Raw genomic sequence first — 19,435 nt, 5'->3', positions numbered from 1 at the left:
GTGAATTCTTATCCAAATTATATCTTACGCAAGAATTAGTTCAATGTATTTTTACAAATCTTCAAAACGATTACATCAATAACATTACATCTGTTTTAGATTTTTTAAGTGTAATCTTAAAGCGCATTACGCTTTTAAACACATTTAAGCAATCACCTATTAAACCAATCATTGGAATTATTATTAAATCTTTTAAAGAATTTAATGAAGAAGACATAATATATTATTCCATTAATGGAATTTTATCCATTACTTTAATTGATGACAATGAAATATTACATAATTATATTGATGATGAAATAATACAAAAACTTATACATAATATTCATCATAATAACAATGATATTGTCATTGATTCATTATCAATATTATATAACTTAACATATAACAATGAATTTTTCTCATATAAATTATATAATTTTGGATTTTATAATATCGATGACATTAATACGAATAATAATGAATATGTTAAACTTATAATTGATATCTCTTTAAACATAATTAACAATTGTAATGACGTACAAATTGATTTCTTAAATTCATTAACTACTCAAACATTATTTAATTCATTCAATTCTTATTCTTTCGAATCCAAAGAAGAATTCGGACGATTTCTGTTTTACATTATTAAACATTTTCCATTTGATATCATAAATATCATATTACAATACAATGAAATCATTGCCGATACATTTTACACATGTTTAAACTGTTCCAACAATGAATTTGTTATTAATGCAATTGATACATTACAAATATTATTCGAAATCATTATCAGTAATGGAGCAGAAAACTTTGAAATTATATTACAGTTATTAAATGAAAGAGAAATTGGAATATTATTACAAGAAATAACTTCAAATGATTCATATCCTTTAACATTCATTAAAATCACTGAAAACGCACTTCAAAGTTTCGAAAGTCTTTTACAATAAGAAGAACATTTTCCATTAAAATTATTTATTACATTAATTACCATCAAAGAAACTCAAAGTATCTTTGACCATATTCAAACAATTCATTAAGTTTACATTCATTTGTGCTGGTGCAAATTTAATCAAATACTTAAAGTAATCGGAAACATTCGGTATGTCTGAAGACAAGAAAATGCATTCGAAGCTTTCAACATTTTCTTCAAGTGATAACATTTCATTCAGCTCTACATCTGTTGGCTCTCTATTAGTAATTTTCAAACTGTTTACGCCTTTCGATATATTTTGGAATAATGAATTCATTGTGTAAATAGAGTCAATTGGACATACGTAATAATAACTTAAATTTGCGTAATTGAGACATTCCTTAATATATTTATTATTAATTAAATACGTCAGAAATAGATTCCGTATTTGAATATTTGAATCATATCCAGGTAAACTTTTCATTAATTGATTGAAAGAACTTAGCCGTGGCTCCGTACTGAATGATTGATCGGAAAAGTGCAGTCGCTCTGGATATAATTCATAAATACGGTTAACAAGAGCCCGATAGAACGTTATGACAAGTATCGTTTCATCCTTCTGAAAACTTTTCATAGATAAACTTCGGCAAAACGATAGAACTTTTTCAGGAAAACTGTCAAACGGTTTCTGATCGTTGATGAACCTATCGATTTGTTTTCCGATTTCCGAATTCGGATGACAAAAGAGATAACGTGAAAATGAAACTTCTTCAGGTATATTTGGGAAGTATCCGATTTCAGCGTCGTACTTTTTCAGCGCTTCTGAAATTAATTTGGTATAAAACTTATTGAGATCAATGAACCAAAGAGGACGCGGAATGAGCCTTTCACTGTTGATTAGGATGTTGTGCAAATTTTCAATTTGTTTTGTATGTTTGAAAAGTTTTATTGAATCTTCTGATTCGACGATTTGATCAAAATCTTTGTTGAGTCTGATGATGGTACCGTTGGGTATTATCTTTGGGTGGAAGAGACAAATGATTTTGTGGACCTGAGATAACTTATTTTGACGCGTTTTGATCTTTGTCTGTAGAAACTTTATACTATTTTTGTAGTACTTGTGTCTTAAGTAGAAAACTTTGCGCAATTTGAAGTTATCACTTTGCGAATCGAATATGAAATTTGGTTTTCTTGCAAAGTGCAAACGCATAACTTTCGTCACGTTGCTGACTTCAGCTTCTTCGCTTTTGATTTCTTGGAGTAATTTATTTCTGAATTTTGTGAGCTCCGAAAATGTTCTGTTATTAGCTGCTTCTATTTTTCTTTTTTCCTTCGTCTTCTCAGTGGAAAGAAGAGGGAGGATTTCTCTGTTAAAATTTCGCCAAGATTGGAAATCTGGATAATGATATAACAAAATTTCTTCTTTTGTGTAAACTATATAATAATGCAGTTTTTTGAACGTTAAGTTTATTGTTAACTTTACATAATGATAAATATCATTAACAATGTTTTGGCCAAATTATAATTTATCAGCAATATTTGAAATTGTGTGGTATGTATCAAAGAATAACTCGTCTTTTTCAAATTTAAAATAAGTAAAAATATGATTTAATATTAAACTTAAGTTTCTACAGGAGCTTTTTGTTAATATAAAACTATTTTTTATTTGTTCTTCAAATCTATAAAGATAGAAACAGAATTATATTTATTTATTAAATTTATTCATTAAAGTAAGGATGCAACAATGCATCATGAGCAGAAATCCTTCTTGAGTCGCTTGGGTTTAACATTTTTTGTAATAAATCATAGACCTCTTCAGGTTGATTTGGAATTACATTTCTTAATGTTGAATCATATTGTGGTGGAACAAAGTTTTTGAAGTATTCTATTTGGTTCATTTCTGGCCAATCATCTTCTTTTGGTGTTCCTAATATTTTAAGGGCTTTTGATATCACATCAAGTTGAGATTGGCCATTGAATAAAATATCGCCTGTCAAAAGCTCCCCAAAGATACACCCTACACTCCATATATCAAATTTTTCACTATATTCACTACTTCCAAATAAAATATCAATCGGAGTGTATTGATATGTACAACAAACAGGTGAATTTTTCTCACCTTCAATTGGCCTGGAAACACCGAAGTCAATGATTTTGATTTCATTTTTGCTGTTTACAAGAATATTGGAGGTTTTTAAATCGCGATGAATAATTCCTTTCGAATGAATATAATCGACAGCTTCAAGTATCTGTTTCATATAGCTTTTAACAAGGGGTGCTGGAAGTGGTTTTCTTTTTTGTTCCTCAAGAATATCATATAGATCATCACCTCCATATTCTAAAACAATATAATTATATGGAAAGACAGCAAATGCTTCAATTAGTTTGATTATATGAGGATGATCTAGAGATCTTAATGCATTGACTTCTTTCATAACAGTATCATTCATTTGAATTTCTTTCACAGCATATTCTTCTGATGTTTTAGGATTTTTACAAAGCCATACAATCCCATATTGCCCATCATTTATTGGTCGAATTTTTTGATACTTTCCTCCAATTAATCCATTCATTTAGTAAACGTTTACATTGGACCAAATAACAATTCAAAAAGTTAAATAACATTTACAAATTTAAATTAGATACAAGAGCATAGCCGATTGTTGATATTACGAGTATTCCAATGAGTACCGTAGGCCATCCATAAATAATATAATCAAATCCGCGAAGAAATGGAGTATTTCCACTTTTTTCAGTGTTTGTTTCTGGACATACTCCAGAAACAAGCGCATTTGGAAATGAAGAGATATGAAACAGTTGAGAGCAACTTATCATTAAAGCTGATAACAACACAACCAAAGGTGACTTACCAGTTGTTCCACTTACAGCCATTATAAGTGGAAACATGATTGATGCAGCTGTTGTTGAACTTAGAAGGGATGCAAGTAATGACTCAACAAATAACAAAATAATAAGTAAAGTCCATACTGTTATTCCATTGAGAGAATCTTTTGCGTAATCAGCAATGATATCAAGTAAACCTGACAATTTCATCGCTTCACCAAGAGCCAAACCGCCGCCCAAAAGTGACAGCGTTGACCACTTCAACGAATTGAAATCGTTAACGGTCAACGTGCCGTTCCCAAAAAACCAAACAATTGGAATTAAAGAAATGATCCCAATATGGCCAAAGAAATCTCCAAAGGTATCTGAAAAAGCCCAAAGGATAATGGTAATTATTGTTACAATGGATGCTTGAGTATGTTGAAATGTCCATTTTTCTTCTTCATTTGTACTTTGTACTTTTATTCTATCATGACTTCCAACGGAAAATACTTTTACTAGATAAAGCCATTGGATTAGACAAAGAGTAGTAGATGTTGGAAAAGCAAAAAAACACCATTGCAAAAATGAAATATGTGAACCAGAATCATTAACAACACGAACTGCAATAACATTTTGAGGAGATGCAATTGTTGTTGGCATTCCACCACAATTGCCACTCCAAGCGATACCAAATAAAATTGCTTTGGCAAAAGGATCTGTTGGATTTAGTGTCTTAATAATAGGCATTGCAAGAGATAGTGTTAAAGTCGTTGATGTAACGTTTGAAAGAAAAGATCCAACAATCATATTAAAAAGCATTAAAACAAGTAAAATTATTGATGGCCTTGGGGGAACATACCTCAAGATTGAGTGAGAAATTCTGGATGTTATATTCAGTTTTTGAAGAGCTGTTGTTAGAATAAGACTTCCTAGAAATAATAAAATTATTGGATCTGTAAATCTGAATGCAAAATATTGAGCAAGTTCGCCTGCTGACATTCTTTCATGTGTCTCTTTGTTAATTCCAATTCTAAACCAAACTGCTAATATTGGAATTAGATATGAAGTTGCAAAAGGAGGAATAGCTTCAGTAATCCACAAAAAGCACACAGCACAAATTATTGCTAAACTTGTGTGCTCAGTAGGATAATCTGTGAGAATAGGGGATATATATATAATACAAAAAATAAAAACAGAAATTATTGGTAATTTTGATACTTTTTTCTTTTTTGGAATCACACCGACGTTGAGCTCAACTATGTCTATCGTAGAATCAACAACACTATCGTCCATAAATGGAGAATTTTGAAGATACATGAGGGTAAATGACCGTTAATGAGATTCGACCATTTTGTATTTCAAATTTTGATAACTTTACAATGTAGAAATCAATTTTTCTCTACAGCTTTTCAAGATGAAATTCATCACATAAATATATATTTTGCATGTTTATTTTAATATTTTTATTGTTGTTCTTTTGTTTCTTTGGGTTCTTCCTTTTTTTCGGTGTTTTCTGATTTAATTGCAGGTTTTTCATCATTTTTACTATCAATAGCTTCAATACCACGTCTTAAAGACCATTCATTTTCGAATTCTTTTACAAGATTTTTTAATGATTGATGTGATAAAACAACAAATTTGTTAATTAGTAACCTTAACAGTATTTGCTTAATTTAGATGTGAAAGCTGCTTGTCCACTTTTTTTTACTCACACTTTTTATCAGTTTTGTTGTGATAAAAACTTAACTCCAAAATTTTAACTAAAGAGTATTTTGGTTTATACTCGGATTTTGTCATAAGCTATCATTAATAAAATAAAGAGAGATTTTAATATTGTCCATCAAATATTCCTTGATACTTTGTGTGTTTAATATATATATTCCATATATAATATATATAAATCCAATTCATGCATATACAGCCAAAAAAAATCATATGTTCGAAGTATCAAATTGATTAAAAAGCTACTTCAATATTTCATTTAACATAATTTAAATTAAGCTTAATCACTTCTTTGTGTTTGGTATTAAGAATAACTTAAAAAAAAAATGCGTTCAAGTGCAGAACAAAGGTTTGAATGTATTTTATTGATTGTTTAATTCATTTTTTTTTTTAAATAAGATTTTTTACTTAAAATATTTCTATTCCTTGATTAATGAATATTGCCATTTCTTCATTATCAGCTGCTATAGCTTTTGAAGCGTAAGTATTTCCTGCATATTGTGACATACCTTCAACGCATAAAAACCATTTCGTTATATCATTATAAGCCTTACATTCCAACATTTCATACACATCTGGATAAACTAATTGACATATAGCCTTATCATGATTACTATAGACGCTCTCAACATTTCGCCATACAAATTCGACTTCACCATCATCTTCCAATTCAACTAAGCAATCAACATTAAAGTAATTTGCTGCAAGGTGATATTTCCCTTTAATACTTTTCCCAAATTTCTTTTCAAAATATTTCACTAATGTCCCTTCACCACTCACAATACAATAATCAATAATCGAATCATTAATTTCTTCTTTGGTATAATTCCATTAACTAATTTTTTGACACATTTTTTAGAATTACAATGACATGCAAGTTCAAGTAATGTTGGAACGTTTTCATAATGGAAAAATGGACTTAAATTAATTTTCGTGTTTTTGTTTTTATGTTGTTCATTCATTATTTGAAGCATTTTTTCAGAATCATCTTCAAAAATCGCCTCTTTCAATCGTGCCTTCAAGATAAATATGATAAATCATATCTCTGGTAATCGTTTCTTCTTTTGAATCATATATGAATTTATTATTCGTATTATGAAATAAATCACAAAAACATTGGAAATTCGTCTCATTTTTTTCTCGTATTTCTTGTTCTGTAATTCCTCCTAGATCATATACTCGTCTAAGAATTGTATTACTTTCCTTAAATAATTCATTTATTTTATTATTTAATGGTTGCATCATTCGAAATCGATCAACTCTCTCATCAAGTATTTTCCATTTCTTTTGTGAAAGCTTTCCCATTGAACAATGAAGTGATTAAAGACAACGTGGTTCAATTTCAAAATTGGCATTTTTTTTCTATATGTGGAATTTTCGAAATAGCCAAAATAACTTAAATTTTTCGACAAAGATTATTTCAAATGTCAAGTGATGAATACTGTAAACCATCATAAGTGGTGTCATGTGTTTTGGTAGTAGATAAGAGAATTTTAAAATTTGAATTGAATCTCATATTGTTTTAGGATTATTGTTTATTTATCCAGCATTTTTTTTTTTAGTAAATCTCGACGCACTCATAGCTCAGTCGGTTAGAGCGTTGAGCTTATGCCTCAAAGGTCCTGGGTTCGAGTCCCCGTGGGTGCATTTTTTTATTAAAAAAACGTTAAGCATAGAAAGAAATTAACAACGATAGATGAAAACAAAATTTAAATAACACCACAACAAATTTCAGATTTTACTTACTTAAATTAATATTTTATTTAATAATAATAAATTTTTTTTCTTATTTTTATACATATATATATATATATATGTATATAAAACATTTATCAAATTTTCTATGCGAACAAATTTGATTTCAAATAAAACTTATGATTTTCGTTAAACATTGGTTGGAAGTAATCATATTTAAACGATGCCTCACTTCTAAATTGCATTCTTCTTTCTATTTGCTTTGATTCTGATTCCATCATTAACGCTAATCCGACCACTGCACCTATTGACAATTGTGAAAATATTTTATCCCAAATTTGTAATATGTGCGAAGTCGAACATTTTTCTATTTTAGAGAATGATGGATATGAATAACTGATTAATGCCGCTGAATAACACATCATTAAGTGGTGCGGATTCTCGGATGCTATTGTTGAATCCCAAAGTCTTTCAAGTGTTTCTTCCTCTAGTGATCTTCGATATCCCAACATATACGACGAAACCAAGAAATTCAAATCGTTCATTTCATAACTCGAAAGCCATTCGCTGCAACGCGTATCATTCTCTGATTTGATCTGGAAAACATGCGGTAAGTCTTTGTTCTACAAATTCGTTCAACAAATGACGCAAAACACCAAAATGCAATTGCTTCGTAATCTTCGATCTTATTCATTTTGATTTCATCTTCACCAACATTATGTCATGTTTCTTTAGTTGTTTTCTTGCCTTCTTTATCTACAACTTAATCTACTTGAACCCAACGATTACCAATTCTTTTAATTTTAGAAATATAAGTCTTTTCTCCATCATTAGTTTGTTCACGAATTTCTTCGAATTTTTCATTACCATTAAAGTATCTTTGTGATGAATAAGTTCTATAATAATTTTGTGGTTTATAATTTTCATTCTTTTTAACAATCTTTTGTTGTGTTTCTTCTTTAGGTTTTTCTTCTTTTTGTTCCTTTTGTTCTTTCTCTTCTTTAGGTTTATCTTGTTCAATCATATTATTAAATTCTTCATCAAATGCATCAGCAAATAAAAAATTTAAACGATGTTCAAGATTATTAAAGTATCTATTCATCGCATTAAATGGATAATAAATTCTTATTGGTCTATATTCGAATGGATCATAAAATGGATCAGTAAAATAACCAAACATACTTAAAAAATGAAATTAAAGCTTAAATGTTCATTAGTTCAGTATTTAAATCACCACATTAATTGAATTTTTCAGTAATTAAATAACCGATCAAATAACTTTTAAAAAATATGTATCGTTGACTTTTGTATGGTTTATATTAGAATAAATTTTATTATTAATATTTTGGGGCTCTGTCCCAATTTACAGATTGCGAGTATATATGTGATATTTACTGAATTCGATTATAATATATTTATAGCTATATTCCTATTAATCAAGTAGATGAATATCATACCTCGATCAATTTACTTTGTATAAAAATAATTATTGAATATCAGAAATTTATTGTACAGTTATTAAAAAATATCAGCTAATATTGTTAAAAATTTTTCTAATGTGTTTCAACTTTATTTCTCATGTTATTCCAGAATGGAATATTTGAAATATAATTTGTGTCAAACCAACACATTGAGCTTAACAATATCTGTGAAATTTCGTTTTAATTTAAAATAACTTGAAAACGACAATAATTTTATATGATATTTAAACAAAAGTGATCAAAATTTATTTCCAGAAAAAGATATTTTTTGAAGAAAAGCAGGTTCAATGATTGATGATATGATTTCCATACATTATGAAAATAATTAGTCCAGCCACAGGCGCTGCTCTGAAACGAGTACGCTTTTGCTATATTCAATTCATGGCAAATGACAGCATATTTATTCAATTATGTTTTTCTTTTGTGTTGTCTAGTTAAATTCAAAATTTGATGAAAATTTAACCGAAAAGATTTTGATTGGAATAACTTGGAACGATCGTTCAATTCCATCTGTTTTATACAAATATTAGTTAAATTTCAATGATTGAGTTTCACAAAACGACAACACACAAAATTGTATGGATATCGGTTCTTACCTGATTCCTCACAATTTTCATGTTTGCTCTGCTTCTAAGCTGTGTATTTGCAGCTGAATCTGATAAAATTGATCTTAGAGTAAGCTATGATGGTACACGCGTTGTTTTAAACTGGACGGGATTTCATGATACTCAAAATATTTATTATACAGTATATTCTTCAAGTGACAATGGAGCAAACTGGAAGCCAGTAAGTTCATTCGATTACAACACCACACAAGACGTTAAAGTTCTCAACGTTTATCCCACTAGTGGCATAACTTCAGTAACTTTTAATTTTGATGATGGAACATCACTTAATGCTCCTCGATCTGCTGCTTTGAAAGTTTGGATGGAAGGTGGTACTTACACATATAATGGTAATACTTATGATTTCGTTCCCTATGGGTTAAATCCATATACTAAAAAGCAAATCATTCATGTCACCCCCATGACAATTGGCGATTTTGACAGTATGTCATTAGAAGACATGAGAAAATATGATGTAATTGTATTTGGAACATGGGATAGTAATGGTAATCAATACTCAAGTGACGCAGCAGTTGATCGTGTTAGCCAATACATTGATCTTGGTTATGGTGTTCTCATTGGTCATGATGTTGTTGGTTCAGGATATGGAAATGAAGTTGGCATGGGTCGTATTGTTGATAAATTTGGTATTTTACTTGGTACAGCAGACTGTGGTGTTTCCAAATGTTCTCCAGGTACCCTTGATGCTAAATGGCGTTATTATTCAGAAGAGGTTAAAGTTATAAAATCTGGTCTTCTTACACAATTCCCACATCAAATTGATCAGAATAGTATTCTTAGTATTCCACTTACACATACATGTGAAAATGCCGCATTTGCTGATGTATGGATGGAACTTGGCACCCGTTATTCATATAGCTATGAAAGTGACTTTGAAACCCCGCAAAATTACGAATGGAATCTTCCTGGATATTCAGAAACCAGACATGGTAATCCATATTATTATTTGACATCATATCGAAACACAGCAATGATTGCCACTGGTCACAGTAACTGTGAATCCACAGATGATGAACGTAAAGTTCTTGCCAATACCATCTATTATTTATTCCAACGAACATCTAATCAATTTTCATATGACAATTCCATTGAAGATACAAAAGCACCAAATACACCAACAATTACACGAGTTGCAGGTGAAAGGTCAGTCAAAGTATATGCTGAAGATCAAACAGAGAAATATATGTATCGCGTTGTAGGAATTACATATGATGGCAATCACCAATACGAATCAGATAACGAAGAATTTATTCTTCCAACCGGAATTGCATATTATTATTATATTGTTGATAAGAATCCGCAAACAGTTATCACACTTACTACACCGAATGTTCAAAAGACAACATCAACAAAGATCGAAAACATAGTTGACGACAATGTATACATTCATGTTGCTGCTGTTGATTTATCAGGCAAGATAAGTGGTACAGCGCATCATTACATCGCCGCTGATCCAACATATACATTTACACCTTCAAATACATACACTGCGTCAAATACATACACTGCATCAAATACGTACACAGCGTCAAATACATACACTGCATCAAATAAATTTACACAAAGTAATACCTTCACAAGAAGTAATATATTTACAGCGTCAAATAAATTTACACAAAGTAATATCTTCACAAGAAGTAATACATTTACAGCGTCAAATGCATTTACACAAAGTAATACCTTCACAAGAAGTAATACATTTACGCCATCAAACAAATTTACGCCATCAAATAAATTTACGCCAACAAATGTTTTCACTCCTTCAAACGGATTTACAGCATCGAATACATTTAAGTCGCCAACAGCTTCATTTGTACAATTCCCTGGTGACGAGCAACAAAACAGTGGCAAAAACAGTAACACATTATACGGCATCATTGGCGGCGTTGCTGCTGCTGTTGTCGTAGCTGTTGTAGTCGCTGCGATACTCATCAAAATGAAGCGCGGTAAAGTCGCCCCTCCACAGCTTGATGAGGCGCCTGCAAATGATGGCGTAGAACAGCCAGCGGTCTCATACGATAACCCACTTTTCGGTAACGACGAAGAAGATCCATTCGCTGACGACTTCGCAGTAACAATTGAAGAAAGAAATGGACTCTAAAATCCAATTGAAGGATTAAATTATTTTTTAGCGAATTTAATATTTTGGTTTTTAACTTGTGATAAATGCCTTCGGTTTTATGGATATGACAAACGAACTCAAGTAGCACTTTGTGAGGAATCTGTGAATTCTTTTGTTATCGAGAAAGAGAACGCAGACAAATAAACTCAGAAAAACTTAACAAAATTTGTTTGCTTTTTAACGTCAGATATTCTGTGTCACTTTTTCTTGTAATGAAAAATGTCCATTAAAACATAACAAATTTATTATTGAATGGAAATTGATCGGATAATAAACAAAAGTTGGAAATTGAACATTGAAAAAGTCAGTCTAGAGCATCATGAAGAACATAACCCCAGATCGACAACCGTTCTGTATTTGTGTAAAGTACTGAATTGTGGTGGACGTTAATGGTTACATGGAAGAAAAAATTCGGAGTTTGCTTGATGAAATTCTAAAAGCGGTGGATGGAGACATAATGAAGCAGGATATAGCATTTGCGGCGCTGCATACTTTGTATAGTCAACTCACAGGAAGGATTCCAAAACAATTTTCTGCTAATTTTTTTTCAGATGTAAGCACGCAACATAATCTTGTTAACCATGTAGAAGAAACTGGTAAGCGTGATACCAGTATTGAATGATATCATTTTTTAGAAGAATTTAGAAGTAGGTGCATGAAATAGCAACAAATTATTTATAAATTTTGTGATTATTGTTTTTTTTATGTTGTTTAGTACTGTTGTAACAAAAATTAATAATTAATTGATAAATTACTTCATAGAGGAATTGATATAACAGGTATATATTTACATTGAATTAAGAAAAAATCACATTGCTCGATAGGTCAGCTGGACTACCTAAATTTTAAATGTTTATTTATATGAAATGTTGAAAATGAATCATAAAAATATGAAAGCACACAATAAAATTGGGAAAGGCAAAAAGTTTTCAATTATTCTCATAACTTTATGATATTGTATATTAATTAAAACAGCTATTAATGAATAAGATGCTTTATTCCCTGATAGTTAATGAACTTCAAGTTTGTTCTTAAGTTGATATTCCATTTTAAATCAATATTGCAGTTTTCAAATCTTCATATATTGAACTCTGTTTTCAAATTCGTTATGAAAAATCCAAAAAATTTTATAGAACTTCTTCTTATTAACATTAATGTTAAAATAGATAACTTATTTCAAAAATTCTTTATATATAACAAAATACCGAATATTAAACGATTTGCTCCAGTTCAATTCTTTTTGGTATATGATCAAGGAGCACCAGTTTTTTATTTGCTTCTCTTAAGTACTTTAGAGCTTTACTTTCGTTTTTCTCATGTTCTTTTTGTATTACAATTATTGGAGCATCAATTTTCAACCAAATTCCAGCTAAAACCAAATTATTATCATCTACAGTCACGAAAGCTTTGGCCATTGATATTTTCATGATTAAATCACTAAAGTTTTCATATTTTAAGCTTTCTATATCGGAATTATTTCCATCTATTTCTATATTATTTGTAAAAATTATATTTGTTTTATTAATAGAAAATTGCGTTCTATTAACTATCATTTGGAAGCGTATTCCTCCAATTATTTTATCATCTCTTTTACTAATTTTTAGGTTTTTAAAACATATATTATCTCTTTTAATTAATTTCCCATTCGAAACCTTATTCACAAGATTTAAAATGTTATAATCAATATCATTCCTAGCAAAGATAATCGATTTACCATTACGTGAGCCAAAAAAAGATGGAACAAGAACAGATTCGAAAAAATCTAAAAAATTCATTTCACTTAAATTTTCATTGGACAGCATCAAAACATTGGAATACGTTTTTGTTCGTTGCGAAAATGAAGAAAAATTTTCTTGAACAAATGTTACATCATCACCAAGATAGATATTACTTTTTAGGTGATTAGTCACACTTGAGGTTAAAAGGATGAAATTTGATTCGTTGATGCAAACATTTGTGATGTGATGATTTTGATTGATGAAACTTGATTGAGGAAATCCATCGTCAGAGGTGACATACCCGCTAACTGTGGTTATATGCTTGTCAATGCACCACACCTGAACAGAAACATTTCCTTCTTGCATCATTTCAAAGGAAATTGTTTGGATATTTTCAGATAGTCGTGAAATACTTGTGTGGTTTGATGCCCTAACTTCATGAGACAGAAAAGTACCATCAACAAAAACACGAAAAAATCTCCAATATTGGTCTGAAAAATCCGATTTTTCAAAATTATATTGTATTCGAAACTCACTTCCAATAAAAAATGTCTTTATGTTTGATATTGCGTTACACTCTGGACATGTTTCATTCTCTAGAAAATTTGGTAAAATAAATTTTGTGTAATTATCACCTTGTTTATAAAATTTTCCGAATAAGCTAATGATAAAAAGCAGAGCAATAAATCCAACCATAGTGGAACAGGGGGTTCTGCTGAAAACGAAATTAAGGATGTTGAATTTAGGGGAATAGTTTTTCATCTGCTTGAGAAGATCTCTTTTTTGATGATTGACTACTTTTTAACTTCCACAAAAAATTAACACTTTTTGCAATAAACCTCAAAAATAATCAGAACGATCAAATCTCATTCTTTCTCCGAGATAAACTATTCAAAACGAAATATGTAAATTTTTTTATTCTTCCCTTGACAAAGATTTTTAAAGATATTTAAGAATTAAGGCGCTGAATTAAGCCCAAAAAAGAAGTGATCTTAAAGCCCAAAAATGCCACAAAACCAAGATATATATAAAAATTTTTACTAATGTTATAAAATTGACTTGGATTGATCATGACATTCCGCACACACTACACAATTCCATTGAAATGCTTCGCATTCCATTTCATTGTGGTGTGCTTTACCAAGCAAGCATGTAATTTAATTTTCTAAAACAAAAAATTTTGTTTAGCTTTTTATCAATCAACATATAAATTACACAAAACAAATTATGGAATTTTTCTCGTTTCTTTTTGTATTGCTAACACATTTTTGTTCAAGTAAAAGTATTTACTTTAACTACGATTAAAAGTAAAATTAATACAAATAACATGTTATTTATATGGAACCAAATATTTCGTTAATAAGTGATACAATTTTCAATCATAAAAATATTATATATAATTATTATTTAAGAGGAATTCCTAAAATCGAAACAAATACATTAATTTCTAAACCTCAACAAATTATCATGAATTATATGCTAACTGAAAATGAGAATGATATTAATAATTATATTGGTTCTACAAATGAAATTTATTGTACAGATAATTCATATTTTAATCTGACTAATTGCAATGATTATCTAAAATTAATTTATTTCAATTTAAGCATTGAAGATTTTAATGGAGAAAATTCACGATTAAAAGCATTTTGTTCAAATAAAGTTAATACATTAAAGGATAAAGTTATGACATGTATCAATGTAAATTTAACATCAGCACCACATTTGCCAGGAACAACCGATAACATTTCTTACGATAAAACAGGTTTAATGAAAAGTTCTGCTATAATAATTTCAGCGATTGTAGTAGTTGTAATCATATTAATAATGATCGGAGTTTTCTTATATATATATATATATAAAAAGATAAACAACAAATGAATACGTATCAACCAAGTTATACCGAAAATAATGCTGCTATATTTAATCAAGGTGATGAGTAAAGTAATTTTTACTAGTTTTTATTCTATTTTTTGAATGAATTTTAGGAATAAACTCAATAATGGATGTTCATTGACATATTATAATAAATTTTCAGAAATTTTAATGTCAAAAAACGTAAAACATAGAAACCAAATTTGAGAAGGATTTTTTAAAAAATCACATGATTCGCAACTTTTGATTATTTGGAAGAATGAAAAAATATATAGAAAATAAAAAGATAAAAGATGAACATGACCCAAAATCATTCATTTTAAGCTGATGGGAAACCGTAAGTTTTGAAGAGTATCAAAATGTCTTTGAAGAATGGATGAAGAGGGGAATACTTCAACACAAATAAATAAAAATGAAAAAATTCCTTTTATTGAGTAAATGGTTAAATTAAAGGGGTTCATAAAATATTTAGCCCCTATATCTTTCAAGAGAATACAAAAATTATTTTTAGAAAATTTCGAATAATTTCTCTATACAATCACTTAGTTCGAAAGATTCATATAATCCCTGTAATGTATCCAACTCTGTTTTCGGCACGTTAATAGCCGGCATTTTCATTTCCACCAAAGCTGCTATTTGCATCATGAACTTATAACCATTATCAATTGCATTCGAGACATCGATTAACTTTTCTTTTGTTGGGTCTACGATTGCATTTCTTATAGTGTTTCCTATTAACCTTTGAATTTTATCCAACAAAGCTATTAAAGTATTTGGGGAACATCTTTCTAATATTTCATTTTTTACAGTATCATTAAATACTCTTAAATCAGTTGACGTCATTAAGTTATTCTTTAGCATCATTTCGATTTGATTATTTAATTCGAAGTTATCTTTCGGTATTAATTTGTTTATAGCATCACAGAAATATGTTATTGATTTATAATCAGATGTTGGAATATTCATGAAATTCTTTAATAATAAAGAAATTGATTTTTCTTTGTTATCATAATTCATACATATGAAACATATAAACTTTGACGCTTCTGATTTCGGAAACAATTTTTCGATTATTGATTTGTTTTTATTATAAAGGAATTCATAAATGACATTAATAAAAGAGTTATTTAACAGAACAAATGATTCTAATAAATCATAATAAGCGGATAAATAATGTGTACCATTTGTTTGCTTTGTTATTAAAATTAAAACTTGTTTCGGATTAAAGAATTCATTTTGATATTTCTTAAATAAATTTTTGGATTTAGATGTGCCGAAAATATTTGTTTTGTTTTTATTCTTGTTTAAATAACTATTGTTAAAATCACTTAATATTTTTGCAATAAATAAATTTGGTTTCCGACAAAATCGAAATGCGAAAATTGGTAAAATTTCATTTTCAAAATATGTTAACGCTTGTTGATTATTAATAATTAAATATGAAGTTAAATCATAAAAGTTTATATTATTTGTACTTATGTTATGATTTAAAGATCTTTCACTCCATAATTGTTGTAATATTTTCTTGATATTATCCGGCTTTGTTTCGATTACATTAATAATAAATGTTTTGATTTGTTGATAATATGGTTCGATTAATCCATTCTCAATTATCGTATTAAAGAAATTACTTTTTATGAATAATGAAATTGTATCATTTGGGAAATTTAATGATAAAAATCGTAATGAAGTTTGTAATGAAGGTTTACCTTTCTCATATATACTGATCACTTTAGTTAATGGGATAACATCGAAGAATTGTTCTTTATATACATCATAAAAGAAATCGATTAAATGATTTAATGGATATTTCTCAATGACTGGTAACATTAAATAGTTTTTAATTGATGATATGAAAATCGAATTCTTTTCATTTAATTCATCTTTATAATTACCTGATAATGTTACCCATTTTAATGTATCGAAATAAGTTTTAGTTGTATAGTTTTCAACAGTATATTTTTTATCATTTTTAGTAATATATTCCGAAATTTTTACATTGATTTGATATAAATTTATTAAATTATTAAATAAAAGATGTAAATCTTCATTTGGTAAATTATTGTTTTCTTGTTGAAGATTAACATTACGTGGAAACATTGGGAATAAATCATATAAATAACATTGGAATGATTCACGTTCTGTTTTTTCGATTGATAATAAAAAGCGTTGAATCCAATTAAATGAATTCTTGATGAAAACTTTTGTATATTTCGTAGGATTCATATCAGATAATGTATTAAAGAACATCGAATATTTCTTTTCTTTAAAAGAGTTCATAACATCCAAAAATTCATTTATTAAATTCGAGTCTTCTTTTAATAAACAAATGATAAAGAATTTAGATAACGTTGGTATAGAGATATCAATGAAATTATTTTTGATATAATTAATAAAATCTTTTGTCGAGTCTTTGTTTAATAATTTCGATATTAATAAACTTAATGAATCAAAATATGTATTAACATTTATTAATTGGATTAATGATTTGTCTTTAAAGATAAATGAATTATATGTCTCTAATGCTGATTCATTAAATTTAATGGAGTTTAAGATATTAAACATTGGCTTTAAGTCGATTTTTTGATATATGTTTTCGTTTTTATGTGATTCTGAATATTCCGTTAATTGATTTGTAATGAAATTCATGAATATCGAAACAAAACTTTCAATGTTTTGTATCTTAGGTATTATTTTCTCAAAGATATCAAATATGTCAGGAATCGAATGGAAGTTCTCTAATAAAATATTCGAATTTATTAATAAAAAGTCGGAGATAAATTGATAAAATTTATCAATAGTTTTTCCATCCGCATTTTCAAATGCTTTAAAGATTAATGATTTATATATTTCTTTACTTTTAACATTTTTATTAAATATTATAAATTCAAGGAAATCATTTTCTTTTGATAAGATAAAAGATGAAAATTTATTATTATCTAAAAATTGTAAACATTTTTCTAATGCTTTATTAGCTACGTCGAAATTTGTAGTTCTAATTTGATTAATTAAATGTGAATAAATAAATTCCGATGAAGAACCATCTTCATTTGAATTCATTAATGCTAAATCTAAGAATTCTGGTTGTGATGAAATTTGTTTTAATATTGCTTCTTTAATTTCATTAATTAATCGATCTAAAATTTTAGGGTTAATATCAATTTCATTATTTTCTTCATCATTTGTATTTCGTAATTTATAAAATAATAAATAAGCATTACAACTATTTTCGATTTTTCGTTTTTCTGATTTACCAGAATAATCTTCAATCATATTAACATATTTCATTCCACCAGCTGCTTCTTTCGGTAATTTCTTTCCATTAATTCTTTTAACATTTGTATCATTACAACAAAACCATTGATTTAAATTATCATTTCTTACATCACTAAAGTAATGTCCGCCTTGTGCTGTACCTGTATGTTGTACAACTCCATATAAATCATAAATTGTATCATTTTGTGTATTATCCATTAAATTATTTAACTTAAATTCCATTGGGAATATGAAATAATCATTGATTTTCTCACGTACATTTGTTGATAAATTAAATTCAAAACGTTTTAAATGTATTATTAATATTTTTGGTGCTTTCTCGATCTTATGATATCTTAAAGCTTCGATTTTTTTGTTCTTTTTGTTCTCAATGATATAATCGAAATGATCGGGCTCTAAAAAGAACTTTAATGAATCTTCTAAACAATTATGGTTCTTAACTTCGACTGGAAAGATATTAAATGTTTCTTTTGTGATAGTTTCGAATTGTTCATTCACTCCAACTATTGTATGTTTAATTATACCTGTAAATAAATCTTTAATAAATTCAAATTTAGTTTCTAATCGATCTAATAATAATTGTAAAAACTCAACTGAGTCTTGTTGTACATGAGGATTAATGATTTCCCCATCATATCCATGCCATTTAGTAGTAAAATTGGAGATGTCAATATATTTTGATGGGAAAAGTAGCAGTTTTGCAATAATGTATTGAAATTCGTAAAACCAATCTTTCTCCTCAAAATTTGAATGCAAAATGCGGTTTTTGAACTCATCGATATTAAATAATTGTTGAATTGTAGAATTAATATAACAAGTAGAACCTAAATTTCTAATACCTCTAAGATGTTTAGGTAATGACAATTCAATATTATCTTTTTCAATATGGAATTTTTGTATTGTTGCTAATTTCGGATTTAAAATTTTTGATAATTTAGGTTTAATGTTTATTAATTTTATTAATAAATTAAACAAATCTTTAGTTGGTTGATAATATTTATAAGAGTTAAATAATATATCGTTAATTAAGAATTCGAATAATTTCTTAATTTTTGGTATTTTACCATTCATTTTATCTATTAATAAATTTAATATGTTAATTAATCCATGTAAATATATTAACGACGGAGTTTTAAATGTTAATATTTTTATTATATTATCATCTTTAGGCATTAAATAATATTTATATAAAGATT

At 28.1% G+C, this 19,435-nt stretch overlaps 3 protein-coding genes across 3 annotated transcripts; 1 reads left to right on the top strand and 2 right to left on the bottom strand.

Moving 5' to 3' along the window:
• Positions 1-2,616: 2,616 nt before the first annotated feature.
• On the bottom strand, positions 2,617-3,471 carry GO595_008185 (cyclin-dependent kinase 3; the record flags this gene model as incomplete). Its single annotated transcript, XM_067921731.1, has 1 exon — positions 2,617-3,471. The coding sequence occupies one exon, from the start codon at positions 3,469-3,471 to the stop codon at positions 2,617-2,619; it is 855 nt and encodes a 284-aa protein (XP_067771664.1).
• A 52-nt stretch (positions 3,472-3,523) lies between these two features.
• On the bottom strand, positions 3,524-4,531 carry GO595_008184 (Sodium:sulfate symporter transmembrane region family protein; the record flags this gene model as incomplete). The annotated part of the gene is made up of 1 exon (XM_067921730.1): positions 3,524-4,531. One exon carries the CDS (start codon positions 4,529-4,531, stop codon positions 3,524-3,526), a length of 1,008 nt encoding a protein of 335 aa, XP_067771663.1.
• Positions 4,532-9,237: 4,706 nt separating this feature from the next.
• Positions 9,238-11,349, top strand: GO595_008183 (DUF5057 domain-containing protein; the record flags this gene model as incomplete). The annotated part of the gene is made up of 1 exon (XM_067921729.1): positions 9,238-11,349. One exon carries the CDS (start codon positions 9,238-9,240, stop codon positions 11,347-11,349), a length of 2,112 nt encoding a protein of 703 aa, XP_067771662.1.
• Positions 11,350-19,435: the final 8,086 nt, after the last annotated feature.

Source organism: Histomonas meleagridis (assembly GCF_020186115.1).
Source record: "Histomonas meleagridis strain 2922-C6/04-10x chromosome Unknown contig_60, whole genome shotgun sequence".
In the NCBI taxonomy this organism is placed as follows: Eukaryota; Parabasalia; order Tritrichomonadida; family Dientamoebidae; genus Histomonas; species Histomonas meleagridis.
Note: the sequence above shows the minus strand (reverse complement) of the source record. Positions and strands in the feature narration are given on the sequence as shown.